Source organism: Aethalodelphis obliquidens, unplaced genomic scaffold (assembly GCF_003676395.1).
Source record: "Aethalodelphis obliquidens isolate GAN/ISIS:26980383/991018 unplaced genomic scaffold, ASM367639v1 scaffold30, whole genome shotgun sequence".
In the NCBI taxonomy this organism is placed as follows: Eukaryota; Metazoa; Chordata; class Mammalia; order Artiodactyla; family Delphinidae; genus Aethalodelphis; species Aethalodelphis obliquidens.
In genome coordinates, this window is record NW_020837974.1 from 8594118 (window position 1) to 8609377 (window position 15260).

The 15260-nt window shown below is 50.5% G+C and overlaps 1 protein-coding gene across 2 annotated transcripts; it reads right to left on the bottom strand.

Annotated features, from left to right (window-relative positions):
* Positions 1-3714: 3714 nt before the first annotated feature.
* RHBDD2 (rhomboid domain containing 2) lies at positions 3715-14791 on the bottom strand. 2 transcript variants are annotated; one of them, XM_027126126.1, is made up of 5 exons: positions 14532-14750; positions 12790-12914; positions 12050-12457; positions 7162-7312; positions 3715-4696 (listed from the first exon to the last, which is right to left on the bottom strand). In XM_027126126.1, the coding sequence occupies exons 3-5, from the start codon at positions 12210-12212 to the stop codon at positions 4339-4341; spliced, it is 672 nt and encodes a 223-aa protein (XP_026981927.1). In that variant the 5' UTR covers positions 12213-12457; positions 12790-12914; positions 14532-14750; the 3' UTR covers positions 3715-4338. The 2 variants fall into 2 exon arrangements, with proteins under 2 accessions (XP_026981927.1, XP_026981928.1); XM_027126127.1 differs by lacking the exon at positions 12790-12914 and having other exon boundaries at positions 14532-14791.
* Between the last annotated feature and the right edge of the window lie 469 nt (positions 14792-15260).

The window sequence follows — 15260 nt, forward strand, 5'->3', positions numbered from 1 at the left end:
TCAATGTCAGAGGAGCCTAACCCACAGGAATGGCTTTGATGGTGGAATTCCGGGCAGTGTGTGATGGGCGCTTGGAAGGGAGGTTCAGCCCGCTGGGCTTTTCCTGCTGCCCTGCTGCTAAAGATTTCACTCATCTCCAGAAGCTTCCTGCCAGCTGTCTGGTCATCTCACGTCGTGCCAGCAGCAGTCTGTTTGGGGAAAGCAGGAGGGTGGTGGGAGATGAGATTGGGGAGGGAGGCTGGGGTCACGTCAGGTAAGGTCGAGGAGGGGGGGTTAGGGGTTCCCACCCAAGGGCTTGCCTTGCTCTGTGACGTGTCAGGTGCACATGCATGTATGTACAGCATGTACTGGGGCACAGACCAGCCTATGCACGATTTTGTGTGTGTACGTGTGCGAATACACATAGGTGTGTGACTTAACCACATATGTGTGCTTTTTTGTGGGTGGGTACCTACCTATTTGAACTTGAATTTATGTGTGGGTAAGGGCCCAGGTTTGTGAGTTCAAAGTGTCGTGTCCGTGTTTACATGTGCCTGTGTTGGTATGTGTGTGTGTTTGTGTGTGTGCGTATTTGTGTGGGCCCTCTGTGTCCCAACTGCCCCGGGCCCTGGGAAGGCCTGAGCTGTCCCAGTGTCACCTCTATGGGTAGCCCACCTGATCCTTGGCTCTGGGGGTGCTGAAGCCAGGCCCCCAGGAGGAGTTCTGTTAAGGAAGCAGCCTTGGGATGTGACTTGGACAGGCAAGCTTTCTTGGGGAGGGGCTCCAGGCTCAAAACAGAGCAAGATCCCGGGTGGCCTGGGATCTGGAGATGGTGTGGAGGCGCCTCAGGAGCCGAGCTTTGGGTCCAGGTGGGGGGACGCGGCTCCTGCAGCTGGCGGTTGTCCAGGCACAGATGGGCAGAGCAGAGGCCAGGGAGCATCCTGGGATGCAGACTAGGGGAGGTGCCCCTGCGGGTCTCAGGAGTCCAAGGTCCAGTACCCAACTCCGAGGCCAGCTCTGCCCTTCCCCAGTCCCCTCATTCCACGCTTGGGGGAACCTCATCCTACAGGATTGTCCTGCCTCCACCCCTACCCGGGGCCCTCCCCCATCCCACCACCTGAGGGCGAGCGGGCACCTTCAGGCAGGGCAGGAGCTCTGGACTTCGGATGGGAGAGCTGTGCACACGCTCTCAGCTCGGCAACACGCTTGGTGTGACCCCGGAAAGTCACTTTGCGTCTAGGCTGTTTCTGCCTGTCCCACCCCTCGGCCAGGGCCTCAGGACGGGCTCCCATCACGTCCAACTCTTTCCTACCTGCCCTCCCAGCCTCCGGGCTCACGTCTCCGCCCTGCCTACTGGATCCCCGCCTTCCTGTCTCGGCTCACACCGTCACCCGGCGTCCTCCGGGCCCTGCCCTTGCTGGGTAACTCTCTCCTCCTGGAAGTCTCCTCTCTGACACCCTCGCCGCAAGGTGGGCTCACCTCACTTCTGCACCTGGCTGCTCTCTCTCACTCCATAGAGCACGTCTCCCTTAATGGACTGTGAGTGCATTGAAGGCTCAACTCGTTCTTCTCCATCTTCACGTCCCCGGAGCCAAGCACAGGCCTGGAACTCAGCAGTTGCTCACAAAGCATTTGTTAAATGGAAGAATGAAGGAGCAGGTGTGTGAAGGAGGGAGGCCTCGCAGGGCAGGGCGGCCATGCCTCTCAAGGCCCTTAACTTGAGTCGCGGTTAACCACAAAGCTGGTTCCCTCCCGGGAGGGGCCTCCTCAAAGGATGGGAGCGATCCCTCTTCCTCCTGTTCCCCCAGCGCCGGCCCCAGGGAAGGTTTCAGAGGCAGCCAAGGGGCTGCTTCTCTGCTGCCCCCTGCTGACGAAAAAGGGGAAACTGGATGAAGTCTGGAAGCGTCTCTGGCTACAGTGGCTCCCTCCTGGCCTGGGGATAAGAGAGAGGTTTCTGGTGCGCGGGGAATAATGGCCTTCCCTTTGCCAAACGTGCTGTATTCTTCATCCTCCTAACAGCCAGTGGTTAGGGTCTTCCTCTTTCCCTCCCTCCAAAGTCACCCCTTCGCCCCCGTGGAAGGGTGTGTCCTGGGTATCCGAGACCGACCCCCAGCTCTCCAGGCTGGTCTGGGCGCCTCCTGGGAGCGCCTGAACAGCGTTGCTGAATTACAGTTCTTTAATCATCCACTGCCCCCACCCCCAGACTGAGCTCCCCAAGGGCAGGGATCCCAGTTCATTCAATTGCTCAACAGATCTTTACTGCGTGTCAGCCCCGCGTAGGGGGTTCTCTGCCCCCACGGAGCTCACCTTTCCGTTTCCAGGCCCAGCCTGAGGCTTGACACACACTTGGTGTTTGCAGAAGGGGGCACACAGGCGGATCATTCAACAGCAAGTTGGGGAGGGGCTTGGGAGCCCCTCCAGTTCCTCTCATATGCGTGTTCAGGGGAGAAATGCCCCCTCTGACCTGGCTCCAGGCTGCCTGCTGTGGCCCAAGCAAAGTCCGGGGGAACGGACTAAGAACCAGTCTCAGCGTAGCAGCTGTGGCCGCAGCCCAAGGCAGCCGCTGCTGTCAGCTGCTCTGCGAGACGCATCCTGCCTCCCTGGAACCCCGTTAAGGAAAGCAGGGGTGGAGGAGACGGCTGAACAGAACGACCCGAGGGCCCTTCGGCTTTCTACTCGGGGTCGCATGAGGGCCCTGGAGCCTGACCATCCCCAAGGCCCAAGGCCCCCACAGCTCCAGCCAGACAGCCCAGCAGGAAGGCCAGACGTGAGGGAGGTGACTGTGCCACACTGGGAGCAGGTGGCCACCTCACCTGCCTCTGGATACAGGCTGGGACTGGAGGGAAAATGTCCAAGGGACACACAGCAGCCTGCACTCAGCGAGTGAACATGATGGGAAAGATGCTGGGTGTGGCTGGAGGCACCAGGCTCCGGGACTGCAGACAGGTCTCAGCTGCAGCCTGGGCCCCCAGCTCCTCGGCTGGTGAATCCTCTTCACAATCCCGCTCAGGAGCCACCGTCTCAGCTTCATGCCCTGCCCCCCGCCCCAGTGCAGGCCACTCACTGCCCTGTCCACTGCTGCGGATTTGTGGGTGTGTCTCATCCACCTCTAATACCCAGGGCCTCCCAAAAAGCCAGCCCCGAGCAGGCCATGCAGCTCCAGGAGTAAACGAAGGCCGCGTGTGCTGGTGTCTCTGAGGACACCTGCATGTGGCGTGTCTTCTCAACGTGAGCCCACTTCAAAGAGCTCAGCTGAAGGCTGATCAGGAGCCAGGAGCTCCCCTCGGCCTGGTCAGGCGCCCGTAGGCTCAGTCACATCCCTGTCCCTGTCCCGCCCTGCGTGGTGTGTGGGGGGCCTGACCTCTGCAAACTGCATTTCCCGGGCTCACTTGCCAAAGGTTTCCTGGTTAATATGGCCCACGGGAGACCCTGCGGGTAGATCAGGCGACAAAGCCGCCAGGGCTCTCCTCCCCGCCTCTTGCTCCAGAGGCCACCGCGGCCGATGCCTGCGTCACTCCCTGGCGTAAGGTCCCGCGGGCAGCCCTTCTTGTGGTGACCCAGCCTGGAGCCCTGGGAACACCACAGCGGCTCCCCGCTGTTGCCAATCTCAGGGTTGCCAAACTCTCCCGTTTGTCCTTTCAGCTCTCTGGGGACCTTCTCAACTCACGCCCTCACGCCAGATGCCCGCTGGGAGTCGTCTGCCTGACTTGACCACAAAGACACCACACACCGAGGGCAGGCTGGAGGCTGTTTCTTTATACAAAGGTAATCAGCACTATGGATCCAGAAGCATGCAGCTGCGGCTCACGCTGGCCCGTCGCACCACTTCCGGGGCAGAAGTCTGGTTGTGGGGCTGGGGGGTCACCGCAAGGGAGGAACACCGCACAGGCCTGGGGACTGGCGAGCACACCAGCCGGGAGCTCCCAAAGGGCACGCGCAGTCACACGAACACGGCATAACCACGAGCATGACGTACGAGGACAGGAAGGGAACGGAGAGCTGAAACGAGCCACTGACCACCAATGCCCTCTTCTCCCAGGTGTCCTGTGGGGGGCGGGACAGTGGGTGGGCGGGGCCGGGGCCTGGGCCTGGAGCCAAGCGCCCCAGCTGTGCCACTACAAGGCCACGTGACCTCACTGTACGCTTTCTGCATCTGTAAACTGGGGACGACAAGCTGTACTTCACCAAGTTGTCACGAGGATGAATGAGAATGAAATAGAGACACATATCAAAATACTCAACACAGAGCCTGGCACATAGAGGTGTTCAGTAAGTAACTTTTTGTCAAGAACATCTCAGCTCAGAAGGGACCTTCCTCAGAAGGCCGAGATGGGAGATCGCTTCCCTGGAAACTCTCTCTCAGGGGATCAGGACCCTTGAGCACTCCTTGGAGCCTGTAGTCGCTGAACTGGCCAGGGCCCCGGAATGCACTGTGCCGGGGCAATTGAGGGGGGCGGGGGGCTGGACCCCCAGGGAGGCACCCGCAGAAGCCGGGTAGACACCAGAGGAGCTGGGAACTGTGCCAAAATGGTTCTGCACGTAACACAGGCCGGACGTGGGCTGGTACGGAGGCAGGGTGGCCGTGTGCCCAGGGACCCAGGACGGCCAGGGGGCCAGTTTCTGGCCACTGGTGTGCTGCATCTGGGCCACAGGGTGGTTCGGGGCCAGGTGAGGGTGGCCGCTCTGTGTGGGGTAGGAGCCAGGCACAGGGTTCAGCCTGGAAAGGAACAGAGAGAAAATGGTCACTCAGCCACTCATGCCGGGGCTCACAGCAGCCCCAGCGGTCGATCCGCAGGCGCGAAGCGTGGGTCGCTATACTGCTTTCTATTACAACGTGCTGTGGACGGTTCCTATAACCAGCTGCGAAAGTGCCAAGCGGGGAGGAAGGTCAATCTCAACTGGACAGAAAACATATGCCCAGAGGGGGCAGGGCCCACTCACAGTCCTGCAGTAAGTCAGCAGGAAGAAGGGGTATCAGGCCCATGCCTGAGACACGCTGAGGTGTGAGAGCAGCTTGCAAACTGGATGGACCGGATGGAGATGGGGACAGATCACAGCAGTCAGTGTTTGTGGTCGGCTCAGCAACTGGACCCAGAGAGAATGGATCCACCTCCGTGGGAGGGAGGAGGGGAAGGCTCTAACGGGTAACACAGAGCTGGGGCCCAGGCCTTGTCTGCTGGGAGATATTCTACCCACGTCTTCAGGAATAAAGACTCACAACTCAAAGTCCTGGCAGGCAGGAACCGACATGACAGACGTGGGGAGCTGTCTGTGCTGAGGTTGGAGACCCCACCACAGACGCGTGCGGCTGGGGCCACAAAGGGGGACACGTTCTAAGGGTTTTAGCCTGTGACCTTCGTGCAGAGTTCCAAATATGAAGAACAGTGTCAACACCACTGATACCTGTGTTAGGTAACTAGACTAAACCTGTATACATTTCAATCCAAACCTAAGCTTACAAATCAGCTGCTTAAGTACAGATACAGGACGCTTAACAGCACTTCTGGCATTTTAAAAATATAGAGGTTTTGGCCGATAAGAAGCTTGACAAGAGCCTCCAGGGAGGCAAGGCTGTCCGGGCAGTCAGGTCCGCTGCCGAAACAAACACGCGTGTTCTAATACTACCTGTGTCCCATTGTCAGGTCATCCAAAACATCACATTCTGTTCCGGGTGCCTACAGCAGGCCAGGATAACGAGGGATCGAACACCACGCCATGCAAGGGACACAGAAGGAGCTGAGAGGGTCACCATGGCCCCTGGCCAGATCAGCGCGTCATGGTGAAGCAAGATCACCCGGCACCACGGTGTCACAGTTACAGAGAAGTAACTGCGATTCAGCGTGGAAGACCTTTCTCATTAGGGGCTGCCTTGGAGAGCCAGCCCCCAGCCGCCAGGGGTGAACATCGGCAGCTGTCTTAGAGGGGATTCCTTCATGGGAGAGGGCGGGGGAGAGAGCATTTGCAAATGTGGACCCTTAAGTTCTCTCTAGATTCTGTGAGAACAGCAATTAAGAGCCCAAAAGCTACAATACACCTAATTCTAAATTTAAACACCTCCCACCCATTTAGACTCCAGGAATTACTTGCCTGAAACAAAATGGGTGAGTGTGCGTTTCTATTTTTCCCAGTACCCGTCCCTGCCTTTAAGAAATGGTCAGAGTGGGGAATTCCCTGGCGGTCCAGTGGTTAGGACTCAGCGCTTTCACTGTGGGGACCTGGGTTCGATCCCTGGTCAGAGAACTAAGATCATCCTGCAAGCCGTGCGGCCTGGTGAAAAAAATAAAAATAAAAAAGAAATGGTCAGAGGGCTCTGAGCTGCTGAAGGCTGGAGTGTCCACCTCCTAAAATAAAGTACAAGGAGCAGACTCCAATTCAGCCAAAGTCCTGCCTCCAGGGCAGCGTGGGGGCAAGATGTATTGCACAGCTGAAGCAGAAAAGGGCCACTGACAAAGCACCTTGACTTTGTACTGAATCCGTTCTTTGGGAGGGACTTGAAGGAAAGGAAACCTCCTCCATTGTGAACTCTCAGCATCGGCAAAAACCAGTGAAGGCCACCTGAGGCCGGCAGTGTGTGCCCCAGCGACAGGGAGTCAGTAGGACCCGGAAGCAGGAGCCCCTGGCTCTAGACTGGGCTCTTCTGACTCTGTGTTACCTGGAGACAGACTCTTGTCCCCTTTGGGCCCTCTCTCTGAAAGGAGGGAGTCAGGCTACGTGAGCTCTGGTGGCTTGCCCAGGACTTTCCATTGAGAGTTAACGTGCCTGGACTGGAAAACAGTAAGCTTCGCCTTCTCCTGCCAGGTGGCCAAGAAAACCCTCTCAGGTTCGGGCTGTGCCACCTCCTAAGGCTCCCAGTCCGTTGCGTGGACTGTGCTTCTTACCAGCGTCACACGCAGGAGCCCAATCCCACCTGCACAGGGTGCTTGTCGGCGCTGAGGGCTGTTAATGCCACTGGATGGGGCCACAAGTCACTCGGGATTATGCACAAGAGCCCCTTCCTGCTCGGTCCCTACTTCAGATGCAGCTGGGCAGAATCTAGGGTGCTCGGGAGAAATTTGTGCACAGATTTTTTGGGGCCCAGGCTGCCCACACCCTCTTGCCTATTCCCCAGGACAGTGAACGAGTCACACCCTCTAGAGGCCCAGGAATTGCTTTAGGAATAAAGCACAGAGTTCTATAACTTACTTCCGGCTTTGGGCTGCCCTTCTTTCAGCTGAAGAGCCGGAGATGTACTTGAACATCGAAATCTTCCTCATCAGGCTGAAGGGGAACTTCTGGTCAAGCTTCAGTGCAACTCGCTCTGGGAGGTCGATGGAGTAGCAGTAGGTGAAGCCATCTGAGGTTGCCATATTAAGGAAAACTGGAGGCAGCTAAAGGGAGGAGGGCTGAACACTCCCCAGAGGACACAGGTGCCCACATTGATTGTACAGGGGACGTAAGTGCTTATTCCACCATAATATCTGACTGGAGTTTCAATCTCAGGGGAAACCAAGAGTTGAGTTTCTATCCCCTGTACCTCAGAGGGAACATGACCCAGCAACAGGGGAGGGCAGACAGGTCCTAACATTTCACCTTCCCCTAGACACACCCATCCTGTCTCCTGAGCCCCTCTGGCCCCTTCAATCACGGTCAGAAGCCAGCACACATCTCTGTCTTTCCAGTGGGATGAAGCAGGAGGCTATCCTAATACCCTCTGGGAGGACTGACATCTTCTTGTACTTTGTCCCAAATAGGAGGAACCTTGTCTCAAGGTGACCAACTGAGCTTCCTGTGGGCCTCTGTGGCAGCCCTGGGAGGTCCCAGGGATGTGATGGTACTCTGGTCATCCGCCCTGTGTCAGCCCATCACTGCCTAGACAGCCAAAAAGAGTCAGCCTTTATCCAACCATCCATCCGTCCTCTCGACAAATATTCATTGAACCTCTAGTATGTACCAAGTGCTGGGGTAGAATAAGTGGCCACAAGCAAAAGCTTATCTATGGATGACCACGCTGGGGACCGTAAGCTGGCCTAGGGAGATCTGAGAAATTTTTCTCTAAGGATGTGATGAGGATGTTGAAGCCTAAATTGTGAGGGGTGCTGGCTAGAAGAGGGGTGCTGGCAGAGAGAAGACTGTACAGAAGCACCAAAAGAGCACTGTTCCTTGCGGCAGTGTTCTTAACGAGAATACTGCCGGCGAGATAATTCTCTGCTGGGCTAGACTGTTCCACTCATTATAGGACATTTAGCGTTCCTGGCCACCAGCCACCACATGGTGGTAGTACCTAGTCATTGTGATAAACAAACACACCCTTGCTATTTCTAAATTCTTTCAGGGATGACAGTATGCTTCCAGATACGGATTCCAGGTGGTAAGCAATGCTGTAAGGAAGTCAAAAGGTGTCATGGCTGATGACTTCAGAATGCTCTCAAGAATCTGTTCTGCTTCTGACTCTGATGAAGTAACAATACTAGACTAGTCCTCCCACATATATAACTATAAACCAGGATACAATATTTCACACAATTGCTTTCAGACTTTGGACCACAAACACTACCAAACTGTGATACCTAAGAAAAGGGACACAAAGTAAGTGAGCCTCAAGATCAAGCTGGCTTTCTGCCCGGAGGCACTTTCTAAACCACAGCACAGGAACCGGAATCCAAGTATCATTCCAACTTTAGTATACGTGCGGCCGAAGCAAGCACGGGGAATCCAAGCAGAGTACAGTGCTCCTGTACTGTAGAGAGACAGAGAGTTCAGGGAGGAAAAAATGCCTGCGATTTACAGGTCAGTAATGGAGAGGAGGCAGAAGAAGCTCCTCCTCTTCTTCTGGATGGGGCCACAAGTCCCTTGGGCCCGAAGAGGTTCCCCGAGTCTTTAGCTAAACACTAATGTAGACGTACATAGGCTGAGACTCCTCCAGTCAGGCAAAGAACAGCTACTGAAGAAACAACAACTATCAAAGAGCTGTAAGATTAACAACTCCTGGAGCTCCCACAGGACAGGGACACGCTCAAGTTCTAACCAGAGTAAAGAGACTTCACTGAACACCCAGGACATTCAGAAGAGACCCCCAAAAGGCAATGCCTTAACAAGTAAATTAACTACCTATTAGGAAAATAAATACTCTTTAAAGGAAGACAACAATATTCAGCCCTTGATAACACAGTATTCACAATGTTTATCAAAAAATAAAAAATTACAAGACAAGGGACAAAGCAAGAAAATAGGGTCCATAATCAAGAGGAAAAGCAGTCAAAAGAAACGGGTCCAGAAAGGACAAAGATGATGGTATTAAGAGACAAGTATTTTAAAACAGCTATTATAAATGTGTAAGTGAATGTGTTTAAAGGAAAACATAAACATAACAAACAGATAAAGAATCGCAATACAGAAATGAAAACCATAAAGAAGAACCTCTTGAACTGAAATATACAACACAAGGAATAAAAAACTAACTGGGTAGGTTTAACAGCAGAGTAGACGCTGCGGAAGATGAGATTGCTGAACTTGAAGGCAGTGTGACAGAAATTATCCAAACTGAAATGCAGAGGGTAAAAAAGGCAAAAATTAAAAAAAAATACAACAGCCTTAGTGACCCACTGAACAATACCATGTAGCTTATATATATATAATTGGAGAAGAGAAAAGAGGATAGAAAAAAAATACTTCAAGGCATAATGACGATAATTTTTTTAGACTTGATGAAAATTCTAAACTCACACATCCAAGATCAACAAACTCCAAGTAAGGTAAACACAAAAACACCACCTCAAGGCACAAGATAATAGCTAAAAACCAATGATAAAGAAAAAATTGTGAAATGAGCCAGAGAAAAACAATGAATTATATGGGGAAACAATAAAAATGATTACTGATTTCTTATCAGAAACAATACAAACCAGAAGTAATGCAAGGACATCTTTAGAAGTGAAAGGATATCAGAGAAGGCTAGAGTTCTATATTTAGTGAACTAAAAGCATTTTCAAAGAACCAAAGATGGAGAGAATTTTTCACCAGCATACCTACTGTAATGTTAAAGGAAGTTCTTTCGGCTAAAGGAAAATGATACCAGGTGGGAATTTGGATCTACACAAAAGAATGAAGAAAAATAGAGATGATAAATATGTGAGTAAATGTTGCTTTTTAAAAAAATATAATTGACTGTTTAAGAGTAGCAAGAGAAGCAGCAATGTATTATGAGGTTTATAACATATGTAGAAGTAAAACATAGAACAACAATAACACAAAGGATGTAAAGAAGGAAAACAGAAATACAATGGAATAAGATTCTTACATACAAAGTGGTATATTATCTGAATGTAGCCTGTGATAAACTAAAAATGCATATTTAAACTCTAGAGCAACCACTAAAAAATAAAACAAAGAGGCATGGTTAATAAGCAAAGAAGATAAAATGAAATACTAAGAAAATATGCAATTGAAGGCAGGAAAAGAGGTAAAAAGGAACAAAGAACATTTGAGACAAAAAGAACACAAAAAGCAAGCTGGTAGACTTAACCCCACTATATCAATAATTACACTAAATGCAAATGGGCTAAACAAGCCTTTAAAAGGCAGACTGTCAGACAGAGAACCACCTACATGCTATCTACAAGAAAGATGCTTTAAATGTAGACATAAACATGTTAAAAATATAAGGATGGGAAAATATATACCTTGTAAATCCTAATTCTAAGAAAGGAGAAAGCTGGAATAAGTAAATTAATATCAGACAATGAAGAATTTAGGGCAAAGAATATTACCAGAGATTTAAAGGGTCAATTTCATAACAGTAAAGGGTAAATTCATTAAGATGATACAACAATCCCAAATGTGTATGTATCCAATAAACAGAACTTCAAAAACACTTGAAGCCAAAAACTGATAAGAACTGAAAGCAAAAAAGAGAGATCTACAGTATTAGCTGGAGATGTCAACAGTCTTCTCCCAGTAATAAATAGAATAACTATAAGGATATAGAAGATTTGAACAATACAATACCTTGACCTAACTGACATATACTGAACACTATACCCACCAACTGCAGAATGCACATTCCTTTCAAGTACACACAGAATACTCACCAAGATGTAACAAATGCTGGGCCAGAAATAATTTAAAAGGACTGTAATCTTACAAAGAATTTTCTCTGACCACATGAAATAAGAAATCAATAACAAAATCTGGGAAATCACCAAATATTTAGAAATTAAGCAACTCCCTTATAAATAACCCTTGGATCAAAAAAGAAATCCCAAGGAAAATTAGAAAATACTTTTAACTGAGGGATAATGAAAACACAACATATCAAAATTTGTGGGACACAGCTAAAGTAGTGCTTACATGGGGAGTGTATAGCTTTAAATTTTCATGTTAGGAAAAAAAGTCTAAAACCAATGAAATTAAACTAGAATTTAAAAATAAGATACATAAGAACAATGTTATCAATGTGGATTTATACACTACCCACACTAACAGCTCATAGAATCACAAATTGTAAGATATGTCAGGAATGCACCTTGTCCAACTCCAAACACTACCATTCTGATGTTTAAAAAAGAACCACTTTGTATTTTAGAATACTTTCCCCTAATTGCCAGAATATTTATACAAGGAATATGAGGCTTATCCTAAGTTTTTAACTACCCATATGGTAAAAGCCTACCATAAAAAAAAAATTTTTTTTTCTTCTGAGAAAAAGATTAAGCCAAACAAAAACAAACAAACCTGTTTCCTATTCCTTTCATGGAACCTCTCCAGCCCATGGGTAGTTCAGGTTCCTCCAATAAAAAAAATTAGTCAAATGTAGGTTTACACCTTGGAAAAAATCAATACAGAATATTTTACTAACTGGCAGTGCTGAGCCAGTGTGAGGAGTAAGCTATGGTGATCTTTTCCAGATGAGAAAACTCTGGCCTAAAGAAGGGAAGTGACCTGCCCGAGGCCACACCGTTTTCAAAGCTGAAGCTAGCACACAGATTACCTACATCTGAGCTCACAGCTCTATCTACTTGACACCCCCAGGCCCCACAACTTGGTTCACCCTTTGGCATGTCATTGTTCTACAGTTACCTTCTAGGAAGGATACATGTTAGCCCAATTCCAAGTCCACAGACGTTACTGAGGAAAGAGGTCTGGGGAATGAGCCAGGAGGCACAGAGCAGAAGCCACGGCACCAGCATTGAGGGCACAACCATGCCAAACACCAGGGCCCTCCTCATCCGAGAGCGGACGGAATTGACTCCCAGCATGGCAAAAGCCACTGGGGTGAAACCTCTGGCATCCTCTACCTCCCCCAGCTTTGACAGCGATGACACAGCTTCAAAAGACAGGAAGATGATGGCGCAGATGATGGCGAAGATCACGGTGAAGAAGCAGTGGCGGACGGTGCCCACGGTTCTCTCAAAATTGCCAGCAAAGCGCCAGATGATGATGGCACCGCAGAGCAGGGAGACTGGGTTCTCGTAGACAAAGATGTAAGTCACCAGCCTGTAAACTGCAGAGGGAACTGAGTTAGAGGCCCAACGGTGGGTTGTTCCAAGAAGGGAAAGCCAGGTTACAACCCACCTAGGAAACGGGGAGTAGCTGGCTCTCATTGCCAGTGAAAATCAGCCCGGAGCCAGTGGGATAAGCAGAGGGAGGCAACAACGAAAGACCCAGGACTCAAAGTAGAGGCGTGGATGTCTAATCTTTGCTCTTTCCCAGACCTGGAGCAAGTCTTATCTGTGACTGGCTTCCACGTGGGGAAAAAAATAACACTTTTTAGCGTGGGATGGTCTTTAAATTTGCAATGTGCTTTATAATCCTTTTTTAGGTTTTAATACTGACCTATCTCACCGGGCAGTTTGAGGGTTAATTAATTGTAACGGCTTCAGGTGGATTGAGTGGGTGTCACTTAACACTCTTTGTGCCCGTCTCCTCGGCTGTAATCCTGACCTCTCCTTCCATAGTGGCTGTTCAGAGGAAGAAAAAAGGGACCATGAATTATTTTGCACCTGTAAAGATTAGACAACTATCACTGATAATGTAGATACAGAACTCAGAAGTCTTTCTTGAAAGTGCTGATCTAGTCTTCGAGGCAGAGCCACGCTTTATATGCAATAAGACAGCAAAGAATCTCACTTTTATTTTTCTAGAACCAGTCCTCTCTCTTATGTACTTTTACATCCCCACAGGCCAAAATACTAAACTGAAGGAGGGGGACTGGCGAAGTGGCAGTAACAGTGGACTTGGGAGCCTAAAGGCTTGGAGTGGAATCTTGGCTCTATCGCATCCAGGCCGGTTGAGCTCAGTCAAGTCACAGGCCCTATCGGCTTCAGTTCTCTCTTTGTATAATAACAGGCATACACTCGAGGCCCTCAAAGGTCTCTTACATGTCTAATACTCACATTGCCTGGGAGCCCCAGAGAAGCCGCGAAGTAAAGAAAAAAAAGGGAGCTCAGTTTAGGCTGGCATTTTGCATCTGCCTCTGAAGACAGATGTGCTGTGTGCATCTCAGGTGAGGCTGGGAGGGACCAGTTTTAGATCTGAGCAGGGAGGCAGGCTATGAACCATGTACCTCAGTCAGGCCATCTCTGTAAGGCTTCATTATCTGAAGAGTACGTCACTGCTTGCTGAGTACTTCTGACACTGAAATCCCAAGTATAAATGTGAAGATTCTAGAAGCAATTCTATATAATTTGGGGATCATAAACCCCAAGGTTCCAGTCCCAACACATCACACGATAAAAAGAAAAATCTGGGTTCCTGTGTCAATTATATAACTCAATAGCTCTGCGAGTCTTCGCATTAAGCCTCAGTTTCATCTAAATAATGCGCAACAATAAAGCCTACATTACGTCATGGGATCACCGTGAGTATTAAACGAGATTAATGCATGTGAATGTGCTTTGGAAAACAAGTCATACAAATTTCCCATTTTCCTCCCTATAAAAGAATGGGTAAGAAACAGAGACTAAGAACATCTTTTATGAGCAGATGTTTATACTTAATTGGTCTGCAAAATCTCTCACCCTCCCCGAGAAAACAAACACCTCTCCCAAAGGTAGAAGATACCCCCTCGCGCCATGAGCAGGGAATCGGAGTGAGGATTAAGATTAAAACGAAGAAGCACAATAAATTCTAAACCCCAGGAAGCCAGGATCTTATAGGGCTGGCCACAGATAAAGTTCAAGTGTCTTGACGAAGGCGAAAGAAAAAAATTTTTTCAGTGGGAGGTTGGGCCCTTAAAGCAGACGTAGGTGTGAATGTGACAAGGCAGGGGAACAGAAAAATCCTCCTTGGTGATGGAGCAGGGGTGAATGAAACCTATTTGCTACGAATGGATATGGGGGCCTTGACCAGTCGGATGGAGACAGGTAAGGGAACAAATCTGGGTAGGGAAGCATTACAGTGGTGACGAAGATGGGGCTCTGCACAAAGACGTGGAATATGGGGCTGGTCTTCCAGGTGGGCAGAATGATGATGCGGACGGAGGCGGGGTGACGCGGATGCTGGGAGGCCAGAGCCCAGGGCCTGGCGAGGTCGGAGGAAAAGGTCTGGCACCCGGGGTCCGGCCCCGCCCTGCTCACCTTGCCAGTTGCGCAGAGCCTCGGACCGCAGCGAGAGGCCCGAGGGCGCCAGGGGAGGCTGCAACAGGAACAGGCGAGGCCCAGACACCAGCAGCGAGAGCAGCGCGGTGAAGAAGGTGGCGGATGGCACCTCGGGCCACAAGGACCAGCTCCGGTACCCGGGCTCCGAGACCGCCATGGCCGCCAAGGCTCCCGCTCCCCTAGGCGACTCCGGCAGGTTCTCGGCTCCTTCCGCCTCCTTGCGGCTGTCTCCCATGGCAACAGCGGAGGAGGTGGCCGGAAGCCCCGCCTCCCAGACGCCCCGCCCCGTGCAGAGTTGCCCAATCCGGTCGCTCTGGCCAGTCTCCCCCGCGCGTAGGACAGCGCCCTCTGGCGGCAGCACTCCCCTTTTCTGTGTTTACCCCCATTATACCAATGAAGAAACTGGTGTCAGGGTAATGCAGTTAAATGGCAAAGACAATTAGAACTCAGGTTCCCCCCAGTTGCTATGGCCTGGAATTGGCTACTGGCAAGGTGCCTGGGTTAGAGAAACAGGGGTGGGAGAGGAAGGAGGGATTCTACTGAAGTCCCCGAAGGGATGTAATGTAGCAACAGTGATAACCAAGGTCTATTTCAGCCCTTAAAGTCTGAAAAGCACCTTCACCAGAGAACAGCTATTTAAAGTAGCCAACTGGAATATGGTTTCCCTGATTACAGATACTTTGGAAGGTGACTTGCCCAAGGTCACAA

Excerpts from the sequence above, each read along its gene's own strand:
- RHBDD2 (XM_027126127.1), bottom strand. The coding sequence starts at position 14,787 with ATGGGAGACAGCCGCAAGGAGGCGGAAGGAGCCGAGAACCTGCCGGAG. Across the intron at positions 12,458-14,531 it reads GGCTCTGCGCAACTGGCAAG|TTTACAGGCTGGTGACTTAC; the intron begins GTGAGCAGGGCG and ends TTCCCTCTGCAG. Across the intron at positions 7,313-12,049 it reads ACTTGGAATTGGGCTAACAT|ATGGCTTCACCTACTGCTAC; the intron begins GTATCCTTCCTA and ends TGGCAACCTCAG.